Source organism: Schistocerca nitens, chromosome 10 (genome assembly GCF_023898315.1).
Source record: "Schistocerca nitens isolate TAMUIC-IGC-003100 chromosome 10, iqSchNite1.1, whole genome shotgun sequence".
Taxonomy (NCBI): domain Eukaryota; kingdom Metazoa; phylum Arthropoda; class Insecta; order Orthoptera; family Acrididae; genus Schistocerca; species Schistocerca nitens.
Window position 1 is genome coordinate 89497490 of NC_064623.1, and position 12694 is coordinate 89510183.

Here is a 12694-nt window from a genome sequence, read left to right on the forward strand (position 1 = left end):
TTTAGGATCCAAACCTGGTCAGATTAAAGGAACACATTGAAGCAATTCAGGGATTGGCTGCTAGATTTGTTACTGGTAAGTTCGAACAACATACAAGTGTTACAGACATACTTTAGAAACTCAAATGGAAATCTATGGAGCAAAGGAGTCATTCTTTTTGAAGAACTTTGTTGGGAAAGTTTAGTGAACCAGCATTTGCAGCTCACTGCCGAAAAATTTTACTGCCTCAACATATGTTGCGCGTAAGGACCATGAAGATAAGATACAATAAATTATGGCTTATATGGAGGCGTGTAGACAGTCATTTTTTCCTCACTTTATTTGCGAGTGGAACAGGAGAGGAAATGACTAATAGTGACATGGGGTACCCTCTGCCATGTGCTGTATGATGGATTGCAGAGTATCTGTGTAGATGTACATGTGGATATAAATGTAGAAAAATAGTGGAAAATGTCAAAGTACTCCACTGAATAAATAAAGGTCATAAAATGTATCTGTTGGAAACTGGAGATATATTTGCATCACAAAAAATTTGAAGACAAAATATTAAATGAGAAACTGGAAAGTTAATCAGTGAATCTCTTCAGCTGCTTCAGTAATGTACATAAATAAAAATAATACTACATACCTTTATAAATACGTATAAGCAAATCAAGATCCAGATTATTAAGATAATACCCTCCATGTGAAAGAATGTTATATCATACTCTGTGGATGACCTATAGTGTTATCTCTGCTGGCTATATTGAAAAACATGCATTTAAATGTTTTGTTTTTGTACATTTTCTGTTTTCAATCTGTACTGTACCCAGAAAATTGTGTGTGATGTTTAAAATGTTCGAGTTTCTGTACAAATGGGCCACAAGAAAATATAAGTAGAAGTTAATTCCAAATTTGGTTGCCATTAACTCTGTATAAAGGTCAATATTTAATTAAAAATTCTGCAAGTTTTTATACATTATAGTAAAGACAACAGAACAGTACAGCACCTCACACATCAAAAACATCATGAATAAATGGCATAGCACATGAAAAACACACTTGTACATGTGAATCATTTCCCAAAATACATCGTGCAAAATATAAATGAACAAGAAAATTCTGGCTGGTAACAGAAAAAGTTATTTTGGAAACAAACCCCTGTTTTTGCAATCATAGGCTTTCAAGAGCCATTTCAAATGGGTAAAATCAAAGTCTGTACAGGATCTCAACTGGGTTCACCTCTAGTCAGTCTTACGGTTTTGGCAACTGGTTATGAAACGCAGGAAATGTGGTCAAGTACAGACTTTCAATTGTCACAAAGTATTCGTTTTTGTTGTGTAGACTGGTTTCATCTGTGCCCCTTTTATTAAGTTTCACCTTTATTTCATTTGTTGCCTTTCATTCAGGTGGAGGCTGACCCACTTGCATCTCCAAAGCAAGAGATGAAGTACATATCTGTTAAAGAAGAAACACCGGTAAGTACTAAAAATCACCTAACTTTACTTCCAAGTATATTCCCTGCCATCCCCTGTGAATGGAATGATTGATTGGACAAAATGCTTGGGTAGTTCCTTTGAAAAGGAAACATTTCATTTCCTTCCCCATCCTTGTCCAGTTCTCCATCTAAAATAATCTTATCACTAGCAAGATGTCAAATCCTCATCTGCCTGCCTGCCTGCCTGCTTCCTTCTCGTGAAGTCCATTTATGCAGCATTGTGAGGCTGGAAGAACAATGAACAAAATATTCAAAAGCGTGATCAATCCTTTCTTGGTAAATGGAAATTCACTTAGATAAAAATAAAGTTTACTTAATTTTGTATAAGACAAAATATGTTTTCATCAGTAACCATACAAGTACAGGGGGAAGTAAACATGTAAAACTGACAGTTTAAAATTCCTAAGTGTGTATATTGATCAGAATGTGAATTGTAAATAACATATTACTGGTCTTCTCAAAAACTTGAGTTCAGCCACATTTGCTCAAGATGTAACTTCTGATTTTGCTGAGCTAAAGATTACAAAATTAGTTTATTTTACGTACTTATATTCATTAGCATTGAATTGAATAATTTTTTTGTGGCAGTTCCACTTGTGGACACAAAGTGTTCGTTGCGCAGAAATGTGCTGTAAAAATAAAATCTGGTGGCTATCCACAGATGTCATGTAGATAACTGTTTAAAAATTAAGCATACCTACATCAGCCATTCCATATGTTCAGTGTCTCTTGTAGTTAGTTGTGATGAAACAAACTTTATTTCAAAATGGTAGTAGCATCCCCAAAAACAACACTAGAAACAAAAATAATCCTATCTCTCCATAACTTAACCTCACTCATGTGGGGGAAAAAAAATAAAATAATAATAATAATAATACCATCTAGCTGTGAATAAAGTTGCTGACAGACAATGAAAGTTTTAAAAATAAGCTTAATTAATTTGTGTGTGATAATTCATTTTATTCTACATTCCAATCTGAATAGGTACTATCTGAATATGTTTGGGTTACATTTATCAAATTTTTTTGCAGATGAAGATTAAAAAAATAATCATGTAACCAGCCAACCTGTAGCTGTGTTTCAACAGACTGTATGACATCTGTAAACCCTCTGACACATCCCACATAATATGCATATATACTCTGAAAATCTCTGACAGTTTAGTGAAGTGCATGGAAGAAGGTAATTGTAATGAGTTGTAACAAATATGATCCACAGAAAAATAAACTAAGCAGTATCAATACCATAAACAGTGTTGTAAAAGGAACGTGTTGATATGTTTTAGCATTTCTTTTCATTTAATTGACAAAGGAAGCTTTGGAATAAGGCTTGTATTTCTGTGTCTGTCAGTTGCTAAAATTTTAATTTTCACAGATCCTTCAGCAAAGTGTCATGATTTATAAAGTTTATTTGTGCATTGTGTCATGATAACTGATTCTTGGAGTCTTGTAAATTGATTTTGTTGAATATTTGCTAACATACCAATTGTCTTTTTTACAGTTTTCATTCTTTTCTCTTGCAATTTCAACCTGTTATGAATCACACATTATCTTAACCAAATCTTACTATTTGTTTTATCTTAAACTGAGCTTATGTGATTGTTCCACTTGATGTCCTTATGCTTTGTTACTCAGATACTGTAGGACATGTATGGCATTAGTTGTGACTAATTAAACCTGTAGTAAAAGGCTGCTGCATTATTTTGTTTTGTGAAGTCCACAGCTTTTCTCATCTTTGTATGAGCTTGAGAATTTGTTTAGATGTGATTGGCTGTTGTGACAGTTTTATCAAATGACTCTTTTTTTCTCAGATTTGCATGTCATTTCCAACAAGTTGAGACTGCAAATAATACTACCCACTAATCCATTAATGTACAGCATGAAGGATGATGATTCTGTTACATGTCCCTGTGTTCACCAGATATAAAATTTCATCCAGGGCAACATGCCTTTATGAGTGTCATATCTGTGGCTAGTTAACTGATAAAAGCCTACTCGCTTTGGAAGTTACTGAACCAAAAACTTTTAAAAAGTCTCTAATAAGGGAAGCACCTCAATGTGACAGCTAAATCTGAGTAAATATAATTTTAAAATATGGAGCTATGTCTGCTCTGCAACCCATTGAGGTCATGTACCCATAAAACTCAGCTTTTGTGCACAGTCAATGTTTGAAGGTTAATCATTCTAAGGACTGGAGGAGCATGAATTGCTGAATAAATGGTGCCATGTATCAGACATTTGTAGCTAGCAGGTTCACAAAAGTCATAAAGGTGAAACTACTTGGCAAAAAGCTAAACATTGGCTTGGAACAAAGCTAAGTGGATGACACATCATGGAGCAGTGATGTAAAACACTGCTGCCAACAGTAGTGAAATCAGTTATAATATTCTGACAACATTACTGCAAATAAGATAATTGGAAATATTGGGAATAAAATGACAGTTCAATACCTGCTTAACTTTAATCTCAATATAAATAGTACACTTCCAATGGGACTCAGCTTCACAAAATAAACTGTAATTTTTGGGTATAATAGTGGACAGACATGTGTCATGGAAAGAGCATATCTCTTCTCAATATATAAAAAATTGAAGTTGTCTCATCACATCTGTCTGTATGTGCTGGCTAACCTCAGCATTTTGATCTGATTTTGACTAATAGATACGCTGATTTATGAGGAAGGTTTTTGTGTATAATTTATAGATATTTGATACAAATTATCTGAATTACAATGTTTTAAAGTTAAGTTGTGAAAATGTCACCATTGCCACCTAATGGGCAGCCACCTTAACTGGAGAGAGTAGCAGTGCCCTGTGACAGCTGGGAGCATAACCATTTTCGAATTTGGTGTCGTGGTGTGGATGTAAAGTGTATGTCAAGGACCCCAAAGGTTATAGGATCAAAATGCCTGTTAACCTAGCATTCAGCTCTCAATGATTTTGAGATCCACCAGAAATTAAATGTGGCTTGGGTTCCACATTACTCTGTAGCTCATCTTTCCCTGATGGGATAACTTGTGAGGGATATGCAAGTCGCCTAAGTAACATCCAGTTGATTGAAATGCGTAGTGAAAAAGAAAATCCAGATTCAAAACCTGTGGTTTTCAATTCTTTATGTATAAAGTAAAACACAGTATGCAACACAAATTTGTTTCATTAATACACTCCTGGAAATGGAAAAAAGAACACATTGACACCGGTGTGTCAGACCCACCATACTTGCTCCGGACACTGCGAGAGGGCTGTACAAGCAATGATCACACGCACGGCACACCAGGAACCGCGGTGTTGGCCGTCGAATGGCGCTAGCTGTGCAGCATTTGTGCACCGCCACCGTCAGTGTCAGCCAGTTTGCCGTGGCATACGGAGCTCCATCGCAGTCTTTAACACTGGTAGCATGCCGCGACAGCGTGGACGTGAACCGTATGTGCAGTTGACGGACTTTGAGCGAGGGTGTATAGTGGGCATGCAGGAGGCCGGGTGGACGTACCGCCGAATTGCTCAACACGTGGGGCGTGAGGTCTCCACAGTACATCGATGTTGTCGCCAGTGGTCGGCGGAAGGTGCACGTGCCCATCGACCTGGGACCGGACCGCAGCGACGCACGGATGCACGCCAAGACCGTAGGATCCTACGCACTGCCGTAGGGGACCGCACCGCCACTTCCCAGCAAATTAGGGACACTGTTGCTCCTGGGGTATCGGCGAGGACCATTCGCAACCGTCTCCATGAAGCTGGGCTACGGTCCCGCACACCGTTAGGCCGTCTTCCGCTCACGCCCCAACATCGTGCAGCCCGCCTCCAGTGGTGTCGCGACAGGCGTGAATGGAGGGACGAATGGAGACATGTCATCTTCAGCGATGAGAGTCGCTTCTGCCTTGGTGCCAATGATGGTCGTATGCGTGTTTGGCGCCGTGCAGGTGAGCGCCACAATCAGGACTGCATACGACCGAGGCACACAGGGCCAACACCCGGCATCATGGTGTGGGGAGCGATCTCCTACACTGGCCGTACACCACTGGTGATCGTCGAGGGGACACTGAATAGTGCACGGTACATCCAAACCGTCATCGAACCCATCGTTCTACCATTCCTAGACCGGCAAGGGAACTTGCTGTTCCAACAGGACAATGCACGTCCGCATGTATCCCGTGCCACCCAACGTGCTCTAGAAGGTGTAAGTCAACTACCCTGGCCAGCAAGATCTCCGGATCTGTCCCCCATTGAGCATGTTTGGGACTGGATGAAGCGTCGTCTCACGCGGTCTGCACGTCCAGCACGAACGCTGGTCCAACTGAGGCGCCAGGTGGAAATGGCATGGCAAGCCGTTCCACAGGACTACATCCAGCATCTCTACGATCGTCTCCATGGGAGAATAGCAGCCTGCATTGCTGCGAAAGGTGGATATACACTGTACTAGTGCCGACATTGTGCATGCTCTGTTGCCTGTGTCTATGTGCCTGTGGTTCTGTCAGTGTGATCAGGTGATGTATCTGACCCCAGGAATGTGTCAATAAAGTTTCCCCTTCCTGGGACAATGAATTCACGGTGTTCTTATTTCAATTTCCAGGAGTGTATAAAGAAAGTTTTACAGCAGTGCAGCATATGACTCAGCTTTTAGCTTTCTGCTTTCCTGGAGTCAAACATAGATGCTAACAAGATCCTTTGTATATTGGAATGAAAGGTATTATTTGTTTGGACACTTCCAAATTATGTAGGACACTGGAAAATGAATCTCCACTCAAGAGGAACAGATCATAAAGACAAGGGCATGATCTTCTTGTAAGGGCTTTAGAAATCATCCTGAATGGGTTTTAGAAATTTCTTGAGAGTGAATACTTAAGATTCTGAAATACTTTCTTCTGATAGATATGACCAATAACAAAAGGATAACCACCTCCTTATGTGATATGAGGCTTACAATTTGAAATAGTCAGATATTTTAAATAATGTTTCCCTGTACCTGCTTGATATCTATTGCATAGCAGAAAAATATGCACATCCAAAATATGTGGTGTTTTATATTTTGTGCATGAAGTAAAATGTTTTCTGAAAAACAACTTTAGCAACCTTGGTTCGTTTACATACAGTATGTTCTTTCAGCAGCACGGCAGATGACTCAACTTTCTGCTGTCCTTGAATCAAACCTAGATGTAGACATGATTGTTTGCATGGCATGGTGAAGAATCTGCCATAAACAGTCCATGACAAAGAATTGTGGCAGTAATGCATCACACTGCATACTAAGCTTCACAAGAGAAGTGATGTAACATGAGGTAAACATGTACATCATGTGTGTGTTTTCTTTTTTTTGTTCCACCCCAGCCAGCCTCTGATACATACTGAATCACTCACACGCACTTACACCCATGATTCACATACAGTATTTACCTCGCATGTAAGCGTATTACTTACATCATGATGTGCTTACATCATTGTCATGAGATGCCACTCCAAACACTGGTTCAAATGGCTCTGACCACTATGGGACTTAACTTCTGAAGTCATCAGTCCCCTATAACTTAGAACTACTTAAACCTAACTAACCTAAGGACATCACACACATCCATGCCTGAGGCAGGATTCGAACCTGCGACCATAGCGGTCATGCGGTTCCAGACTGTAGTGCCTAGAACCGCTTGGCCACCCCAGCCGGCTCCAAACACTGCTTCTGGTTCCGTATGGAACACGCAACATTCATGCCTCCACACAGCTTTCCTGCCTTGCAATGCTTACATCACATAAGTTATGTGAAAGTGATGATATTCACTTACATAACATTGGTCTTTGAATTTTATTTGTGGCAAGCAAACCAAATATGCCATGCCAGTTAAGTTGTTAGGGCATAGGATATTTTATGTTACCTTGCAAAACTGGGCTAGGTCATTAGTAGATCATATTTGTAAGAAAATTGGCACAAACATGTATTTACTTAAATGAATATCAGCCTTCTTGAACCACAATACCTTAAGGCAAGTATATTTAAAACTGATAAATCTGCATATTCAGTAGGACATTTCGCTCTTGAGTGAGGCACGAGCAGTCTATTTAGACAGGCTTTCTATGCTTCAAGAAAGACAGTAAGAGTGGTAGCTAAGGTGAGAGAGAGAGAGAGAGAGAGAGAGAGAGAGAGAGAGAGAGAGAGAGAGAGAGAGAGTCTTGTAGAGAAATTTTCAGAAAATATAAAATACTTCCTGCAGGCTATCATGTTTATGAAACTAAATCCAGAACATAATGTGGTACATTACTACAGTAGATGAGGAAGCAAAAACTTTCACAGCACTAAATGTATTAAAAAGGCTGCAGTCTGCAGCCTACATATGATAGTGACAATTTCTTACAATAGATCACCATCTGATTTTAAGATAGCTAATTGAAATACCTTAAAGAATACAATAAAACACTTATTAATAGGGAAATGCTGTAGTTTGGTAGAATATTTCAGACTTCATTGTCTCCTTGTAAAACTGTTATAAGCTTGCTTCTGTAACACAAAACTGATAATTTCTTACTCTGGAGAAGTCATTTCCCAGTGTAGGCCATTTTATTTTATAATAACTGCATAATTTAGTGATTGGCCAATTTTGCCCTCTTGACATGCATGTTACATTATACATAGTCTGTCACATTAATGTGACCACCTGTCAAAAATGTGAATAACCATCTTTTGCAATGTGGATGTGCAGGAAGAGCGTCCATTAGGCCCTGGAAGGTACCAACAGACATGTGGAGCCATGCTGACTCCATTGCCATGACCAGCTGCACCAGGTTTCTTGGATGAGGATCCATGGTGCGAACAGCCCAACCATCGTAGACCCACAGAGTCTTGATTCCATTTAAATTGAAGGAGTCCGGTGGAAAGGTAGTACAGTAAACTCACCCTGGTGCTCTTTGAACTGTGCATATGCATTGCAAGTTGTGCAACACATTGCATTGTCCTGCTGGTAGATGTCATTATGCTGAGGAAAAACAAACTGCTTGTAGAGGTGGATATGGTCACCAAGAATAGATGCTACTTGTTTGATCCATTGTTCCTTCCAGGCTGATATGACTCAGAGAATGCTACAACAACATTCCCCAGACCATAACAGTCCCTCCTTCAGCTTAGATCTTATGACAATTGCTGCAGGGACATACGTGCCAATAGCCATCTGTCCAGTGCAGCATAAAATATGATTCACTTGAAAAGGTCAACTGTTGCCATTCATTGGATGTCGAATTGAGGTACAGCATGAAAATTCCAGCTCCCACCAGGAGGCTCACTGCTCTGTAGTGGGTACGTGTGTGGCACGCACAGGTCCCCGAGCTATTGCAGTCTTTCTTTTTTTCTGAGCTCTTTACCTTCCCCTTCCTTTTCCCTCCATATCTTTATTCATTTCCCTTTGCCCCTTCTTTTTCCTTTCATAGTGTTTGTATTTATGTCAGCCTGGCTATCCTCCTGAGCCGGCTGTGGTGGCCGAGCGGTTCTAGGCGCTACAGTCTGGAATCGCGTGACAGCTATGGTCGCAGGTTCAAATCCTGCCTCAGGCATGGATGTGTGTGATGTCCTTAGGTTAGTTAGGTTTAAGTAGTTCTAAGTTCTATGGGACTGATGACCTCAGAAGTTAAGTCCCATAATGCTCAGAGCCATTTGAACCGTTTTTTATCCTCCTGACTTTGCTTCATCTTGCGGTTTTGGTTTGTTTGCTTTTCCCCTTCCTTTTTGACCTTTCTTTTTTGCCTCCCCTCAGAGGTTTGACCTCCATATCTAAATTTGAAATCTGTAGTGTGAGCCAGATGGGGAGAACTCTCTCCCTAGTGTCTTTGGTGTGGGTTCCTCTCCCCCCCCCCCCCTCCACCTCTCCCTCTCTCTTTCCCCCTTCCCCTCCATCCCCACTACAGCTCTTTCTCCACCTTGCTCGCCCACCAGCTTGGTAGCCAGTCTGTGTGGTGGTTCTGTTTTGTACCAATCTGGCTGAGCCCCCTGCATCACTGCTGGTACCAGCACTGTGAACGCCTTGTGCAAGCCTAGGAGTGGTTGCCCATCTTTCTGAGAATTGGAACTCCCAACAATGGCCATTGCTGTGGCTGGGTGGTGCCCACCAGTTGAGCCCCTGTTCGGAGTGGGTGGTACCAGGACAGATGTTTGGCACATGAAACATTAAAATCTCTGGCCACTCTTCCGTGGCTGCATCTCTTCCTACGAATGGTTTTATCTCAGTTCCTGTTTCTGCCTTCCCAGGCTTTCCCCTACTGGCTACCCCACTGGAGGAGGTGCAGGCATGGGTTGAAACCCTTTCCACTGTTACTGGTGTGTACCAGGGGAGACTTTTGCCACCAGCAAACCCCTTTTCTGTGTGGAAAACCTTGAGGACAAGTTTTGTGGAGTTGAGTCTTTAAGCAAGATGAGATCTGGCTCCCTAAAGACAACTTTTGCCAGTCACTCGACCTCACTCTGTGCCTGCAACCATTTAGGAGCCATTCCAGTGACTATCACTCCTCACATGTCTCTCAATATGACACAGGGTGTAATTTTCCATAGGGACCTTCTCCTCTAGTCTGATGATGACGTTGGGGCTAATTTGGAACGATGCAGTGTTCATTTTGTCTGGTGCGTCCAGAGAAGCCCTAAGGACCATCGTGTAGACACGGGCACCTCCATACTCATGTTTGAGGGGACACCCTGCTCAAGAAGGTCAAGGTAATGGTATACACATGTGACTTCAAACCATATGTTCCCCTCCCATGCATTGCTTCCATTGCCTCAAGTTTGGCCACATATTCAGGCAAAGTGATGCTACTCCCATCTGACTTCACACTGTGCATCTCTCGTCTACCTTTGTCTCAGTTATGTTTTCCCCTCCTGCCCCCTCCTCCTTACCATCATCCTGGCCCCCTTCCTTTTCCTCCCCCTTGACAGCTCCCGTCCCTTCCCCTCAAAAAAATCCTCCTCTCCTCCTCCTCCTCCTCCTCCTCCTCCTCTCTTCTCTGGTTCGTGCTAGGGGTGGGGCTCCCTTTTGGAACACCCCTCCCTGGCATTCTCAAGATACGAAGCCAAAGCCGCTCAGTCTCTGTCCTATGCATACATCGCTGCCATCTATTCCCTTACTGATAACTTCTCCTCCCTCTCTCCCTCCCTCCGAGAAAGGAGAAGAAGAGGAAGAAGAAGAAGAAGAAGAAGGAGAAGGAGAAGGAGAAGGAGAAGGAGAAGGAGAAGGAGAAGAAGCAGCACAAGTCCAAGGATGAGGCTTCCCCAACGTCTCGAGGGCATCGCTCCCTCCTCCTCATTCCAAATCAGACCCAGTTTTTATGGCTGTCATCCAATCCTCATTGGTGACAACCACTGACCTTGCGATATGACTGCCCCTCAGCATTTTTATTTTTAATGTGGATTCTCGCCGCATGATAATATAGTGGAATTGCAACAGATATTACCATCACCTACCTGAAATACAACAACACATTTCTTCTTTTCTGCATTCTGTCTTGCTCTTCAAGAAACCCACCTCCATGTTGACCACCCTCCAATGTTTCATAGTTATTGGGCATTCTGTTGGAACTGTGCCAGCTGAGGGGTAGTGTCTGGAGGGGTCTGCACTTATGTTTGTTCCAATGTCATTAGTAACTGGATCCCACCCTTGTACCAACCTGGAACCAATAGTGGTATGAGTGTGAACAACCCTAACAATCACCATTTGAAATGTCTACCTCCCTATCAGTAGGCCACTTCCTTATGTTGACCTGCTTACATTAATTACCTTAATACAGCAACTCCTGCTCTCATACATCCTCCTCGGGGACTTCAGTGCACACCACTCACAGTGGGGGACTTCCACTTCAGCAGGTAGGGGTCTTCTAATTGACTAACTTGTTACAGACTTTGATTTGTGTCTCCTCAATGACGATTTCCCTACCCACTTCAGTGTCACTCATGGCACCTTTAATGCTATCAATCACACAGTCTCCTCCCTTGCTCTCTTGGCTTCCCTACATTGGTCACCTCATGATGATCTTTGTGACAGTGACCACTTTACAGTGATTCTATCGTTCACCAGCCACCATGAGGCAGACAGGTGCCCATGTTCAGCATTCTGCAGAGCCAGTAACCACTTCCTCATGTGCAAGAAGAGATGATAACTGCTGGGCTGGAGGCCAAATCAGGGTTGTAGGAGAGTGATCCAGTACTTCCCCTTTGAATTCTGACAGTTTGGTTGCAGTATGGTGTATGCTGACAGGTGTTGTTGTGCAGGAAAATCGCACCAGAGCTCAGCATGATGGGCTATTTGTTTTGAATGGCTCTTCTCTAGTTTGTCAGTGTTCTACAGTAACTTTCAGTGTTGATTGTGGCATTTCTCTTCAAGAAATCCAGTAGCAAACTTCCTTTTTTGTTCTAGAAGACAGTTGTCACAAGTCTCCTACTTAAATGTGTTTGGAACACTTAGAATATTTTTCCATTGACCCAGTGTAGGCCCACTACATTGATTATATGTGCTGGCTCTTTTGTAACACCCAAGAAATGACACTACTGCTGTCATATTCTAAGCCTTTTGCTCTTCAGAAAGGAATTTAGACACCCATCTGGCATTCAGTTTCTGGTAGCCCATACCTTCAGTAATCACTTTGTACAGAAGTGGAAAATGAACTCAAATTTCCGAGATGGGGAATCTGCATTTTTTTCTAACTTACGAGGGCAGTTCAATAAGTAATGCAACACATTTTTTTTCTCGGCCAATTTTGGTTGAAAAAACCGGAAATTTCTTGTGGAATATTTTCAAACATTCCCGCTTCGTCTCGTATAGTTTCATTGACTTCCGACAGGTGGCAGCACTGTACGGAGCTGTTAAAATGGCGTCTGTAACGGATGTGCATTGCAAACAACGGGCAGTGATCGAGTTTCTTTTGGCGGAAAACCAGGGCATCTCAGATATTCATAGGCGCTTGCAGAATGTCTACGGTGATCTGGCAGTGGACAAAAGCACGGTGAGTCGTTGGGCAAAGCGTGTGTCATCATCGCTGCAAGGTCAAGCAAGACTGTCTGATCTCCCGCGTGCGGGCCGGCCGTGCACAGCTGTGACTCCTGCAATGGCGGAGCGTGCGAACACACTCGTTCAAGATGATCGACGGATCACCATCAAACAACTCAGTGCTCAACTTGACATCTCTGTTGGTAGTGCTGTCACAATTGTTCACCAGTTGGGATATTCAAAGGTTTGTTCCCGCTGGGTCCCTCGTTGTCCAAC

At 42.1% G+C, this 12694-nt stretch overlaps 1 protein-coding gene across 1 annotated transcript in view; it reads left to right on the top strand.

Moving 5' to 3' along the window:
* Positions 1-12694, top strand: part of LOC126210361 (zinc finger protein 501-like) — a 131487-nt gene that overhangs the window by 41045 nt on the left and 77748 nt on the right. The window contains exon 3 of the mRNA XM_049939576.1: positions 1389-1457. Within this exon, the coding sequence (XP_049795533.1) occupies positions 1389-1457 (69 nt within the window). The remainder of the gene's footprint in view (positions 1-1388; positions 1458-12694) is intronic.